Consider the following 13,656-nt stretch of genomic DNA (forward strand, 5'->3'; position numbering starts at 1 on the left):
AGAAGAAATCAAGAAAACCATCCCTTTTATAATTGAAACAAAAATAAAATAAAATATTTGGGAATAAACCTAACAAAGGAGGTGAAGAATCCATACAAAGAAAATTATAAAACATTGTTAAAAGGAATAGAAGAAGACACGAAGAAATGGAAAAACATCCCCTGCACATGGATTGGAAGAATTAACATTATCAAAATGGCCATTTTCCCAAAAGCAATGTACAGATTCAATGCTATTCCAATAAAAATATCAATGACATTCTTCAAAGAAATAGAACAAATATTGATGAAATTCATATGGAACCACAAAAAAACCTCTAATAGCCAAAGCTCTCCTGACTAAAATAAAGGAGAACAAAGGTATCACACTCCCAGACTTCAAACTATACTACAAAGTCACAATAATTAAATCTCTATGGTACTGAAACAAAAAGACACACAGATCAATGGAACCAAATAGAAAGCCCAGAAATAAAGCCACACATATATAGATAACTAATCTTTTACTTAGGAGCAAAGACTATGCAATGGAACAAGGAATTTTGTTCAATAAATGGTGCTGGGAAAACTGGATCACCCTAAGTGAAAGAATGAAACTAGACCACTACTTCACACCATGCACAAAATCAACTGAAAATGGATAAAAGAATATAACTGCCAAAATCATAAAACATATAAAAGAAAATAGAGGTAAAACACTACATGACATACATCTCAGTATCATCTTTAAAGACTCCTCCTCCAAAGCAAGGAAAGTGAAGGAAAAGATAAACAGCCAGGATTACGCCAATTAAAAACCTTCTGTACAGCAAAAGACACATTAACCAAAACTGATTGGGAGAAAATTTTTGCACTCCATAAAGAACTCACATGACTCACCAAAAACAAAGTAAACAGTCCAGTCAAAAAATGGGCAGAAGAACTTAAATGATACTTCTCCAAAGAGGAAATGCAAATGGCCAACAGGCATATGAAAAAAATGTTCAACATCACTCATAATCAGGGAAATGCAAATCAAAATAACAATAAGATACCACCTTACACCAGTGACAATGGCACATAATAAAAAAAAACTAGCAACAACAAATGTTGACAAGGATGTGGTGAAAAAGGAACTCTCCTACATTACTGGTGGGAGTGCAAACTGGTCCAACCACTATGGAAAGCTGTCTGGAGGTTCCTCAGTCTACTAAAAATGGAGCTACCATATTACCCGGCAATTCCATTCCTAGGGATCTACCCAAAGGACACAATAACATTAATTCAAAAGGATACCTGCACCCCTATGCTTATTGCAGCACTGTTTATAATAGGTAAGACTTGGAAACAACCCAAATGCCCCAAAATAGATGACTAGATGAAAAAGATGTAGTATATATACACCATGGAATACTATTCAGCAATAAAAAGATAAACTAATGCCATTCACAGCAACATGGATGGAGATAGAAAGGATTATGCTCAGTGAAATAAATCAGAAGGAAAAAGAAAAATGTCAGGTGGTTTCACTAAAAGAGGGAATATAGGGGAACTAAATAAGGGATCGGGGGGGGGAAATAATTTAAAAACACAACACAACAAAACAAAAATAAACAGGCAACTATAAATCAGAGACATTCTGGAGGGAAAGGGGACTAAGAGGGATCAAAATGAGGGCAGGAAGAGCACAAGAGACTATGGTGATGGTGCATGGGTGAATTGGTGGTGGGAATTCTGTTGGGCTACACCTGAGAGAAGAAAGCAAACCAGGCCTCCCTGGTGGCACAAGGGGTTAAGACGCCACCTATGAAGCTGTCCACAGCCACAGCATGAGTTCGATCCCTGGCCAGGGAGCAACCCACATGGTGCAGCAGACCTCTCCTGATTCGCCCGCTGCTCCCCTCAGCAGTGTACTTTGGTCAATCTGCCTATTCTGTTCCCCACTCTGTCTCTGGTGAATGTTCTCACCCCCCCCCACCTCTGGCCTGTATCCCAGTTCTTGTATGCATAAATAAAAACAAATCTCTAAAAAAAAAAGCAAGCAAAGCACTGTACAAAAATGAGCAATAGTATAAAAAAACTATAAATAAATAAAAATAAATTTAAAAAACAAAAAAGTTTTCATTCCTGTCTACCTTCATCTTGCAACTGAGTTCTATAAGTCAAACTGATCATCAGCTGTGAGATTATTTTTCATACTGATGATTATCCATTCAAAAATTTATTAGTTTTTAATTCTATATAAAAAATACTTTATAAAAGAGTATGTTCCAATGCTTTTGTATCATACATTCCTTATTGTAAAATGCAGAAATAACTTTAAAAGGAAGTAAATGTCAACTTATTTTAATATTAAATTAATATCTAAAATATTCAATTCAATATAGGATTGTATTTATCAAATAAGGCAATTAAATGAATAAACTGAAGAAACATTTTTTAGAAGATTCAAATATTTTAGCAGCATATATTATATTTTTACATATAATAATAGTAGGCGTACTTATTGAGAAATTACCATATGCAAGTTGTACAAAGCACTTAACATGAATTAAATAACTCATTTAACTCTACAAGTGTCTTGTGGTCTTGTGTGAGTATTGGTATGTATATACTATATTCAAAGTTAAACACATACAATATAATATTTTAAAAAATTAGTTATTTCAAATAATTAAGTTCCTAAAATAAGCTTATTGTTTAAATAATTTATTGATAAAAATTGCTGGTTTCCGTAGAACCATGAAAAGAAGCTATGTTTTTTTTTTTTAAAGATTTATTTATTTATTTATTTATACAAGTACAGTCAGAAGCACGGGAGGGTGAGAGAATTCACCAGAGCCAGAGCGGGGAACAGAAAAGGCAGACCGATGAAATACACTGCTGAGGGGAGCAGCAGGCGGCAGGAGAGGTCTGCACGCCACGTGGGACCCTCGCCCAGAGGCCGGGGATCAAACCAGCGCCGCAGAGGCTGTGGGCAGCTTCACAACCCAGTGCTCAACCGCTGTGCCACGGGGGAGGCCCCAAAGAAGCTATGTTTTAATCAAATTTGTAAGACATCACTAAATTTTAAACACAGATAATAAAACTGTAACATTTCTCTTAAAATTCCCACATGCAAAAAAAAAGTCCCATTTTAGTTTAAAATGAACTAAGAGAGTTAGTATTTAAAACTCAAAACATCAGAACAGGTTAAAAAAAAAAACCACCATAATCATTCTCTTACAGAGGCCACTGCAGTGGTAAGTCTTGCTGTCAACTCATCAAAAACACAATTTTTGTGACATATTTTGGACATTAAAAGGCATTTCATTATTATAACTTGCAAATGAACTAAGATATTAATAAGGTTTTAACAAAAATTTAATTAACAGTTCTTATTTGCCTCTATGCACTGAGCTCGAGAACATAGTATATAGAGAGCTTTTGCAGAAAGGGAGGTACACCTCAGATAACAGTATGAATGAAACACTATCAAAACACACACACAGCACCAGACAAGCATAAGGATTCAAGACACAAGGCATATGCTCTTTTCTGAGCTAGGAAGAATTCAACAGACTTTTTTTGTAGCCTGCATAAAATTTTCCTCAAGCTCATTCACCCCACTTGGCTTTTTTATTCACTGATTTTCTGGGATCATTCCTAGAAATTACAGAATGGACCTGAGTCTTGAATCACTGGAAATGTATGTGTTCCAATGATTAATGATGACTGTGTGTGAACTGGCTTAATAAGAACCCAGCCCTGAAATCACTCTGATCATCCCCGGCAAAATGTTATATTTTAATTGCTGGATATGCAAAAACAGAAGCTCCATGTGCGCCTTTGCTTGTGTGAATAAACACTGATGGATAAGCACACGTTTTTGATAGTTTTTGCCAGCTTATGACATAATGAGGAAAATAAGGACCATGTGTTGAATCGTAAAACTAAATTATTAAATTTACATGAAGTCTGAATTCTGAGATTGTATTCTTCCATTTTATATATATATATGTTATCTGATATCCTTTTGTGGATATTCTCACCATTACTTCGATTTTTTCCCACTGGTGCATTCATTACACACAGAAATCTGGGATTCACTGCCTGGGGCTGTGAAGGACTATCAAAATGGCATACATTTCCCCTGAACAATGGCCAAGTTCAGTGTTTGATCCTCACTTAAATTTGCAACATGTTGCTATAAGTCATGGAATGTTACATTATAATCAGAGTGAAGAAAAGTTTATCCTTTTACCAATGATTTTTTTTTTTTACTAACTGAAACAAAGTTGTAGGAAAGTATGCAGACAAAAGTCTTTAGTAACTTTGTTATCTTCCATTTCTTATAGCTTAGGTTTTAAATAAGATAACTCAACTGTATCTAATTTGGTACTTTAAAATCATACTAGTGTATGTAACAATGTACAAATGAAGGAAGTAGTTCTCAAAAATAGCAAGTTAGGGGCCTCCCTGCTGGCCCAGGGGTTAAAGAAAGCTCTATCACCAGCTATTATAGCAGGAGTACCCCCAGAGGGCAAGGAGAAACCCACATGGCACAGCAGACCTCTCCTATCTTGCCTGCTGCTCCCCTCAGCAGTGTATTTCAGTAGATCTGCCTGTTTTGCTCCCCACTCTCTAGTGAATCCTCTCACCCACTGCACCTCTGGCTTACATCCCAGTTCTTGTATGCATAAATAAATAAATCTTTAAAAAAAAAACAACAGCAAGTTAATCTCCCTAGACAGTGTTTTTTCCCATTGGCATTTTTTTTTTATTTCTTCTATGACACAATTTGTAATTTACTCATTTGTCTTTCTTTTCTTTTTTGCCTGTATTCCCTCAGAAATATTTTCTTGAGGGCAAAGACCATTTTTGACATGGTGTACTATAATAGCCACAGCATTGAGTACATGCTAAAAATATATTTATTGAATGTTAATAATAATGTTTTTCAGGAAAGAACATTTGATGAGCACTGACTGTTTGCCAAGCAATGATGGCACTAAATATTTTGAATGTCACTGTCATGCTATCTATGAATGATCAAGACCATGTATGAATGATTCTTTTCTGATTAGATTCTTTTTTAAATATCCTTCAAAGAGAGGGCCTCTCCCCGGTGGCACAAGGGGTTAAGACTCAACCTGTGAAGCTGTCTGTAGACTCTGCAGCATGAGTTCAATCCCTGGCCAGGGAGCTACCCACATGGCATAGCAGACCTCTCCTGTCTCACCCACTGCTTCCTTCAGCAGTGTATTTCAGTCATTCTGTCTGTTCTGTTCCCCACTCTGTCCCCGATGAATCCTCTTACCCCACACACCTCTGGCCTGTACCCTAGCTCTTGTAGGCATAAATAAATAAATCTTTTAAAAAAATTCTTCAAAAAGTATGTAAATATAGCTACAGTGTCTTCTCTGCTGGCCCCATCCCTGTCACTGTCACCATCAGCCCCAGCCCCTTACCACCACTTGTTCTCCGTTATCAGCATCAAGGAAGGAAGGAAACAATGAAGAACAGGGCTGCCAGATCAGAAACCAGCAGGAAAAAGTAAAAAACTTTACTTTTAAAAACCTTTACTTTTTCCTAAATCATCTGTAGACAGTTTTCTGGTTTAATATCCAGTGACATTTCTCTATATTTGCTCGCCCAGCACTTTCAAATGCTACTCTGATGATATTTTATAACCAAATTATTTGAATGTGTCCTTTACCAGTAAAGACAGACTATCTAATAGCAGAATGTATAAATATGGTCTCCTTTCAGGGGATCATTTGAGATGATTTTAGATTTATAGATAAGTTGTGAAATTAATATATAGAGTTTTTATATACACTTCACTAAGACTCACCTGTTACCTCTGTCTTACATAGTGATGGATCTGGTACTATTTTTGAGCCTACCACACTGCCCCTGTGTTCATTAATGATGTTGAATTATGTTCTGCTTGCCTCTTCAGGTTCACAATTTCATTTTCTACCTCCTCTTACATGCCCCAGGAGGCTGACCAGGATGGAGTTCATCTGTGGGCACCTTTTCCTTCTGATTAGGATCAACCAATGAAAGCAGCAGGAGACTGGAAAGCAGGGCATTTATTTAGAGGACTATTGACTTCCTTCTTACAAAACATCCCATTACTAAAAGATACAATCAAAGTCCCTGTTCCCTTTTCAACTACAACTATTCTACTTGGGTTTCTGTTCCCAGTTCCTTGTTCCTCTAGGCCCAAAAGAGATAATAACCCTCACCATCCCTAGTTTTTTCCTTAACTCTGCCCACCCTTTAAAATAACCTCTTCTGGCCTCCCCGGTGGCGCAGCAGTTGAGCGCTGGGCTGCGAAGCCGCCCGTGGCCTCTGCGGCACCGGTTCAATCCCTGGCTGCTCCCCGGCCACCGCAGGAGGGTCCCACATGGCGCGCAGACCTCTCCTGCCGCCCGCTGCTCCCCTCAGCAGTGTACTTCGGTCCTTCTGCCTGCTCTGCTCCCCGCTCTGGCTCTGGTGGATTCTCTCACCCTCCCGCGATTCTGGCTGTACCCAGTGCATGTATAAACAAAACAAACAAACAAACAAATAAATAAATAAACATGCCTCTATTAAAAAAAAATTCATGTTAAAATAACATCTTCACTAAAATTTCCCTCAATACCTCTAACATGATTTTCTCTGAGGACAATAACTGACAACCTAACCAAAATGATATTCCTCTAAAATTAACTATCGGGCCTCCCCGGTGGTGCAGCGGTTGAGCGCTGGGTTGCGAAGCTGCCCGCAGCCTTTGCAGTGCCGGTTCGATCCCCGGATGCTCCCCGGCCACCAGAGGAGGGTCCCACATGGCGCGCTAGACCTCTCCCTGCCGCCCGCTGCTCCCCTCAGCAGTGTACTTCGGTCATTCTGCCTGCTCTGCTCCCTGCTCTGGCTCTGGTGAATTCTCTCACCCTCCCGCGCTTCTGACTGTACCCAGTACTTGTATAAATAAATAAATAAATCTTTAAAAAAAAAATTTTAAAATTAACTATCTAAGGGAATCTATTCTTACATCCTAAACACAAAAAAGTAGAGATTATTTGTGTAAATGTTTCTACCAAGAGGAATTCCAAACCATGTCACTCACAAGTCAAAATTCATGACAAAGGGTCTGAAGTTTTTTCGGGACCATTACTTACCCAAGAATCAAAGAAACAATTATTGCAAGGTGAATAAGCCACTATCTCCATACGAAATAGCTACTGGTCATCACAAGTCTGTGCAGAGACCTGGTCTTTAGCACCAGTGGTGGGAGTTTGCGGTGAGCCACCCCCAACCCTCTTCACTTAGCACCCATTCTGGTCATGAAAGTGCTTTGGACAGAAAATGTGATTTTAGCCAGAAAATGTTTTCTGTAATTAGAGACTTGAGATATCGATTTATAATTTAAGGTTTTGAATTCAAAGAGAATGAATATTGGTCTCAAAATTGGTAATAGATTGTTTAAAGACGAGAGGTGTGAGACACACCAGGAAATTTCAGTCCCACAGGGAATTTAGTATTTAGTTAGCAGGTACAGAGTAGAATGGGATAAGTTTTCATTCTACTTCCAATTTTCCTTAAATAACCTTCTTATCTATCCAACTACATCCTCTCATGATGATGAAAATCAATCGAGTCCTGAGCATCTACCCTGACAAAGAGCAAGGACCCAAGAAATCAGAAAACCTAAGAAGCCAGAGATGAAAGGAAGTTAACCACATCTCTGGCACAAAGTCAAAAGCAAAGATGGAGAATTAAGAAAGGAGATCAAGTTGTAACCTAGGGACCCCCATTGCTGATCCCTGTAGCACCAGCTGAAGTGTGAAGTTCTCCACCAGAAAACCTTAAACTGAAAGTTGTATTCTTTCCACCTTCTCTCCCAAGGTATGGATTTAGCTTCCTTAATGTCTCCTTTAGGGTTATATAATGTTCAACATTTGCTCTTGCTGTATTTTATACATGTCAAGCTAAAATCTGAAAGTACTTTAACACTAATGACTGTGGAACAGAGAAACAAAGCTTGCTTTGGATAAGAACAAAAAACACTGTACCCAATAGAAAAATTAAAGAAAACATTTTAAAATGCCAACATCAGAAAATTTTTTTTCCCTTTTAGAGCATTTCCCTATTCTTGCACAACAATCTGATAAGAGTGAAATGAGCAATGATTTTGTTCTGCTTGCTGTGGCACATGAAATTTAAGAGTGTGTGTGCATGCACACACACGTGCGCGCGCGCACACACACACACACACACACACACACCCCTACTTAAAAAACAAATCCATCTACTACCATGATTCAAAAAAGCACCACACCACATATTTACTTCTGAAATTTATTTCAGGTGATCGGAAACCCTCAGACTAACAAAATAAACACAGAATTACACAGTATTCCCCAAACCTCAATTCTACTTCCTAGCAAAAGTGGATGATTTAGCTCCCAAGCTTAATCTGTATTAGTTTGTGCAAATAGTCTGTCCCTTTCTTCTATGTGAAAGGATGGAGGGGATGACCTCACATCTACAAATTTGAGTCATTTATCAGCAGGACTAAAATTATTTCTCACTTGAAGATTTTAAGACAAAATATCTTGAGATGCATACTTGTAACACAGAAAATATAAATCATGTAAAGGGAGATTAGAAAATATGAACAGGGTTTTTAATGATAATACTATCATTGGGGGAGGGGAGGGGAGTAAAGGGCGTGGGTGGATCAGTGTGCAGAAGAAAAACAGAAGAGGGTTTAATTTACCTTGAAAATAACCAGTATTCTATTTGTCCAGGCCCAGTGAGAATTTGTGCCAAGCAATTTCATTCATTTCACAGTGTCTTGCATACTGATGACCATGTTGTAAATATTAAATAAATACTTGTTGGGTGGTGAAAAATGTACATGGCAATGTTGGGTACACACAGGAAACAGAAACTTGGGGTGGTTAGACAAATTAGAAAAAAATGCAAAGTTTGGATCTCCATGTCAGTAATATTTTTTAGCTTGACAACTGGAGAAACAAATAAAATTTAAAATTTGCCACATTCATAGTTCAACATGTTGTTCCTCTTTGAGTGCTAAAACTTTATTTGCAAAAGAAAAACTATGATTAGATTAAAATACTTTAAATACAAACAATAGAATTGTAAAGACCAATATATTTATTGCTTGATATGTATTCTTGAATTTAAAACATTACCTGTTTAGCTTACTTATATTTGTAATAGCAATCTATAACTAGAAACCTTTAACACATAAACACCTATTTGCTGGACTAAAGCTAGCCTTGAACTTTTAGTAATGCCATATGCTTTTAAATTAACCCTTCTAAATACTGTACAAAGCTCATTACACAGATTGTTTATTTATAACCAAATTGGGGACTACTAAATACTCATTCAGCAAACTATTAAAAAATAAAGGAAACAGGCATATTCCTACAATTCTAGAAATGTCAAAATTAAAGATGATATAATGCAAATTTGAGATTAAACAATTATAATTTGTCTGGAAATCTCAATGGTTTAAACATTTTAAGTGGAGTTAAACCTCTAAGGACCTATTTCTTTGGAAAGAAAAATCACACATTTGAAAATAGTATCTAATGGAAGGTCTATTAAAATCACAATGGATCATAGCTGTCAACTTCAAATAGTGCCTTTCTCCTTAAGAGCTTAAGTTTACACACTGGTGCAACACCATAAATGCAGATGCTACAAAGGGAGCTACAAAGAAAAACAAATTTTATTCACAACACTTTGCATATAAACTTTTCCTTCTGCAGACTTGTGTGGAGTTGAAAATAAAGGATGCTAATATGAATATTATGCAGCACATCGGAAAAAAAAAGAGAGAGAAAACACTTTAGTTGAGTGAAAATTCATTTATCTACTAAAAATCCGGGAGAACCCACATCCACTGTACTCCAAATTTACCTCTAAGTGACAGAAAAATACTATATGAAATGGAAAAAATTAAATATTATTTAATCAATAGCTGATTACCTTTAAAACTTTGGGCTTCTTTTCCCTCTGGGGCCTCTTGTTTTCTTTTATAACCTAAAAAAAAAAAATCAAATTGCAAAATGAGCCTTCGTTTAAGAAAAAAAAAATAGCTCTTACCCCCCCCCCAATTTTTTGGTTATTTCTCTGTAAAACTACTTATGCCATTTAAAATTATCAACATGTTTGCCAGGCAGAACCTGAAGAGCTTATGTAAAATGTATACTTTAAAAGTCACTGAAAAAAAAAAGTCTTGCAAAGAGATGAAGTAGGGAAATACCCTTTTTTCCCCTTAAAGTCTGTCTTAATTAGCCTCTGCATTCTTCACAGCGAAACCCACGAGGTAGCCATCTTGCTTGCTTCTGCAGAGGAAGCCTCTACAGTGGAACAGTTCTGCAAACTGCTTTTTGGTATTATTATCATGGTGTTTAAAGGCAGCCCTGGCCTGCCAGCACTGTAGACGTGCTGGGCATGCCTTTTGCAAAAACAGCCCCACAAAGAGTGCAGCCAATGGCAATGCAGAGCTTAGCAACTCCAAAGTGATCTTCTCTGCCTAGCCTTCCTAGACAAAGGATCTCCTGTGCGGCTCAGCTCTCACCACAGGACACAGGCAGCCACAAGCTGCGACATGGAGTTCGCTGTAGAGGATCTGGTCGCGCCGAAATCACAGGAGGCTTCAGCAAAAACAATGCACACAAATCCCCCAGGTCTCCACCATCGGATCGATGGCGGTGTCTCCCTGATTAGTAACCTCTTGGTTGTTCCGAGGGCAGGTTTGCGCGGGGGAGGGGTGCGCGTCCCTGCCTCCAACGTACAGGAGATATAACTGAGCCGAGGGGGGCATTTGGGCTTGCTGAAACTCTGGAAGGTATTGTGCATTTTTACTTTATAAGGCAAGGCTAAATATTGGCGATATTTAAGGCAGGGAGGTTATGTGAGGACAGTGTAGGCTCAGCTGTTGGGCTGCGTGTCTCATTCCTGGGAACCACACCTCTTTGCAGCAGGCGGTTTGCCCAGAAACACAGCAATTTGATTTCTGTCAATAAATGTCCAATGACAAAGGCGGATTAAAAAAAATAATAAAGCCACTTACAAGGAAAAGGACAGGAGGAGGACAATGTGGGGGAAGGGAGGGGTCAAAATACACTTGCCATTCTGAACAGCTGAAAAGATTTCTCTCTCTTGCTCTGGACATTTATGATGACCTTTATTTCCCAAAGAAATCCCTTCTCTCCAGAAAGTAGACTCACACCTTTGAGACAAAAGGTACACCATTGGTTTCTATCTCCCAAGATCATCAGCTGTCACTGAGCATCTCTCCGCTGAGCTTCCAATCAGGTCCCAAAGCAGAGCCTGTCACCTACTACCCAGGGACTGGGACTTGAGCCAGGGGTGGAACAAGCAGCCACCCACACTCACAAACCTGTACTGCCCCCATTCCCAGTGTGTGTACTTTGGGAGAGCCAGACACCATCACTGGAATTTGCCAGACCCTGAGAAAGCCAGAAGCTGAAAAGTTCCCTCCCTTTAACCCCCTGGCGATACAACAGCCGCAGCAGCAGTGAGGACCATAGCAGCTGCTCCAAGCTGGCAGGTCTCAAGGTCACAGACAAAATGCAGTGCACGGGCCAGTCACAGCCCCATGAACAGCCACCTTGACAGCTGCACAGATCTTGGGAAGACAGCCCCAGCTCCATCCTCACAGGGCCAACGTTTCGGCAGCACATTTGGGGGATTGGCAGCAGAGCCTTCCTGACTGCTCAGCCAAAAATGGGTTTTCCACTTGCAGTTGGATTCAGAACAGATTCCCACAACCAGAAATCAAGAACAGAGTGAGGACTGGAAGGTCTGGATTTCATCACCCTTGATTCCTAGCCTTTGGGTTTGCCACAAAATCATGCTTTCCTTGTTGGAACAGGAGGTCTAACACTCATTGTTTTCTCACTTAAAACTATCTCTCCCTCTCCACCCATCCTCAAAATGCCTAACAAATATAAGAAGCAAGGCTACTTATGGCAAAACCAGTAGATTCTGTTCTAACCGCTTCCACCAGCAACATTTCAAGTACACCGAGCCCACTAAGACGTTTTCTGTAGGGAATTAAGCAATGGTTAAAAAAAAAGAAAAAAAAAATAGGACGAAAAGACAAAATTTGAAAATGGGTGTAAAGACTTCTTAACCCTACATTTTTTTTTTCCTTTGTAGAATTGTCTTATTATGGCAGACTCCAGAACTTTTCTTCCTCCCAAACACAAATTCTGGGTCCATGAAACAATAACTCCCCATTTGAATTCATCCAGCCCTTGCTTACTTCTATTTTCTGTCTCTGTAAATATGCCTACTCTAAGTATCTCAGGTAAGTGGTATGGCATATTTTTCCTTCTGTGTCTGGCTTACTTCACTCAGCATATTTTCAAGGTTCATCCACATTAGAGGACGTAGCAGAATTTCATTCCTCTTTAAGGCTAAGTAATATTCCACTGCATGTATATACTACATTTATTTATCCTTTTGTTGATGGACATTTGAATTATTTCCACCTTTTGGCTACTGTGAATAACTCTGCAATGAACATGGGCATATAAGTACATAGCTGAGTCCCTGCTTTCAATTCATTTGAGCTTTCAATTCATTCAATTAATTTTGAGCTTTCAATTAATTCAATTAATTTTGAGCTTTCAATTCATATACCCAGGAGTAGAATTGTTCGACTATTGTGTTTAATTTTCTGAGGACTCACCAATGCATTTTTTTTTTATAGCAGTTCCATCATTTTACAGTCCCATCAGCAATGTACACTGGGCAGTCCTACATTTCTTAAAATGCCTTGCATTTCAATTAAACTGCATTTCAGTATTAAACACCTACACCTGGGCCTCCCCGGTGGCGCAGCGGTTGAGCGCTGGGTTGCGAAGCTGCCCGCAGCCTCTGTGGCGCCGGTTCGATCCCCGGCTGCTCCCCGGCCACCGGAGGAGGGTCCCACATGGCGCGCAGACCTCTCCTGCCGCCCGCTGCTCCCCTCAGCAGTGTACTTCGGTCCTTCTGCCTGCTCTGCTCCCCGCTCTGGCTCTGGTGAATTCTCTCACCCTCCCGCGCTTCTGACTGTACCCAGTGCATGTATAAACAAAAACAAACAAATAAAGAAAGAAAGAAAGAAAACATGCCTCTATAAAAAAAAAAAAAAATATATATATAAAAAAAAAAAACAAACACCTACACCTCCACCCCCACCTTACCTTGAGTACACTTGAATATAACTTAAAAAGCATCAAAATTTTCCCAGGCTGATTACTCAATATTTAGTAAAATGGCCATGATATATTAGTAAATAATTATATATTTTAAAACTAATCTAATGCTTGTATGATACATACATTTGCCTCAATAAAATAAAGCTCAGAGTATTAGGTACACTGAATATGCACATCAGTGAGAAATATACCTTTTAAAACTCTGTAGACAAGCATTTTCACTGCATGTAATACTCATGAAGCCACACAACATTGCACTTGGCAACCTAAGCAAACACTGAAGGTCTGTGTGCAGTGTTCTGTAAAATGAGTTAATAAATAAAGCCAAAGCTCATCTCAGCTAGATATGAGGGTTACTGAAAGAGACCAGAGCTAACATAACTCCAAATATCCAACTGATACTACACCATGAAGATCTGTCCTTGTTTGAACACAGA

The 13,656-nt window shown here is 38.8% G+C and overlaps 1 protein-coding gene across 6 annotated transcripts in view; it reads right to left on the minus strand.

Annotated features, from left to right (window-relative positions):
* TET1 (tet methylcytosine dioxygenase 1) overlaps positions 1 to 13,656 on the minus strand; it is a 147,933-nt gene that overhangs the window by 102,307 nt on the left and 31,970 nt on the right. For 5 of the 6 annotated variants that reach the window (XM_037497558.2, XM_054690037.1, XM_054690034.1 and 2 more), the window contains one exon: positions 9,972 to 10,025. In XM_037497558.2, coding sequence (XP_037353455.1) covers positions 9,972 to 10,025 — 54 coding nt within the window. Of the gene's footprint in view, positions 1 to 9,971; positions 10,026 to 10,566; positions 10,629 to 13,656 lie in introns of those variants that run through there. The other variant, XM_054690038.1, reaches the window with a different exon arrangement.

Source organism: Talpa occidentalis, unplaced genomic scaffold (assembly GCF_014898055.3).
Source record: "Talpa occidentalis isolate TD23 unplaced genomic scaffold, MPIMG_talOcc4v2.1 talOcc4.8, whole genome shotgun sequence".
Lineage (NCBI taxonomy): Eukaryota > Metazoa > Chordata > Mammalia > Eulipotyphla > Talpidae > Talpa > Talpa occidentalis.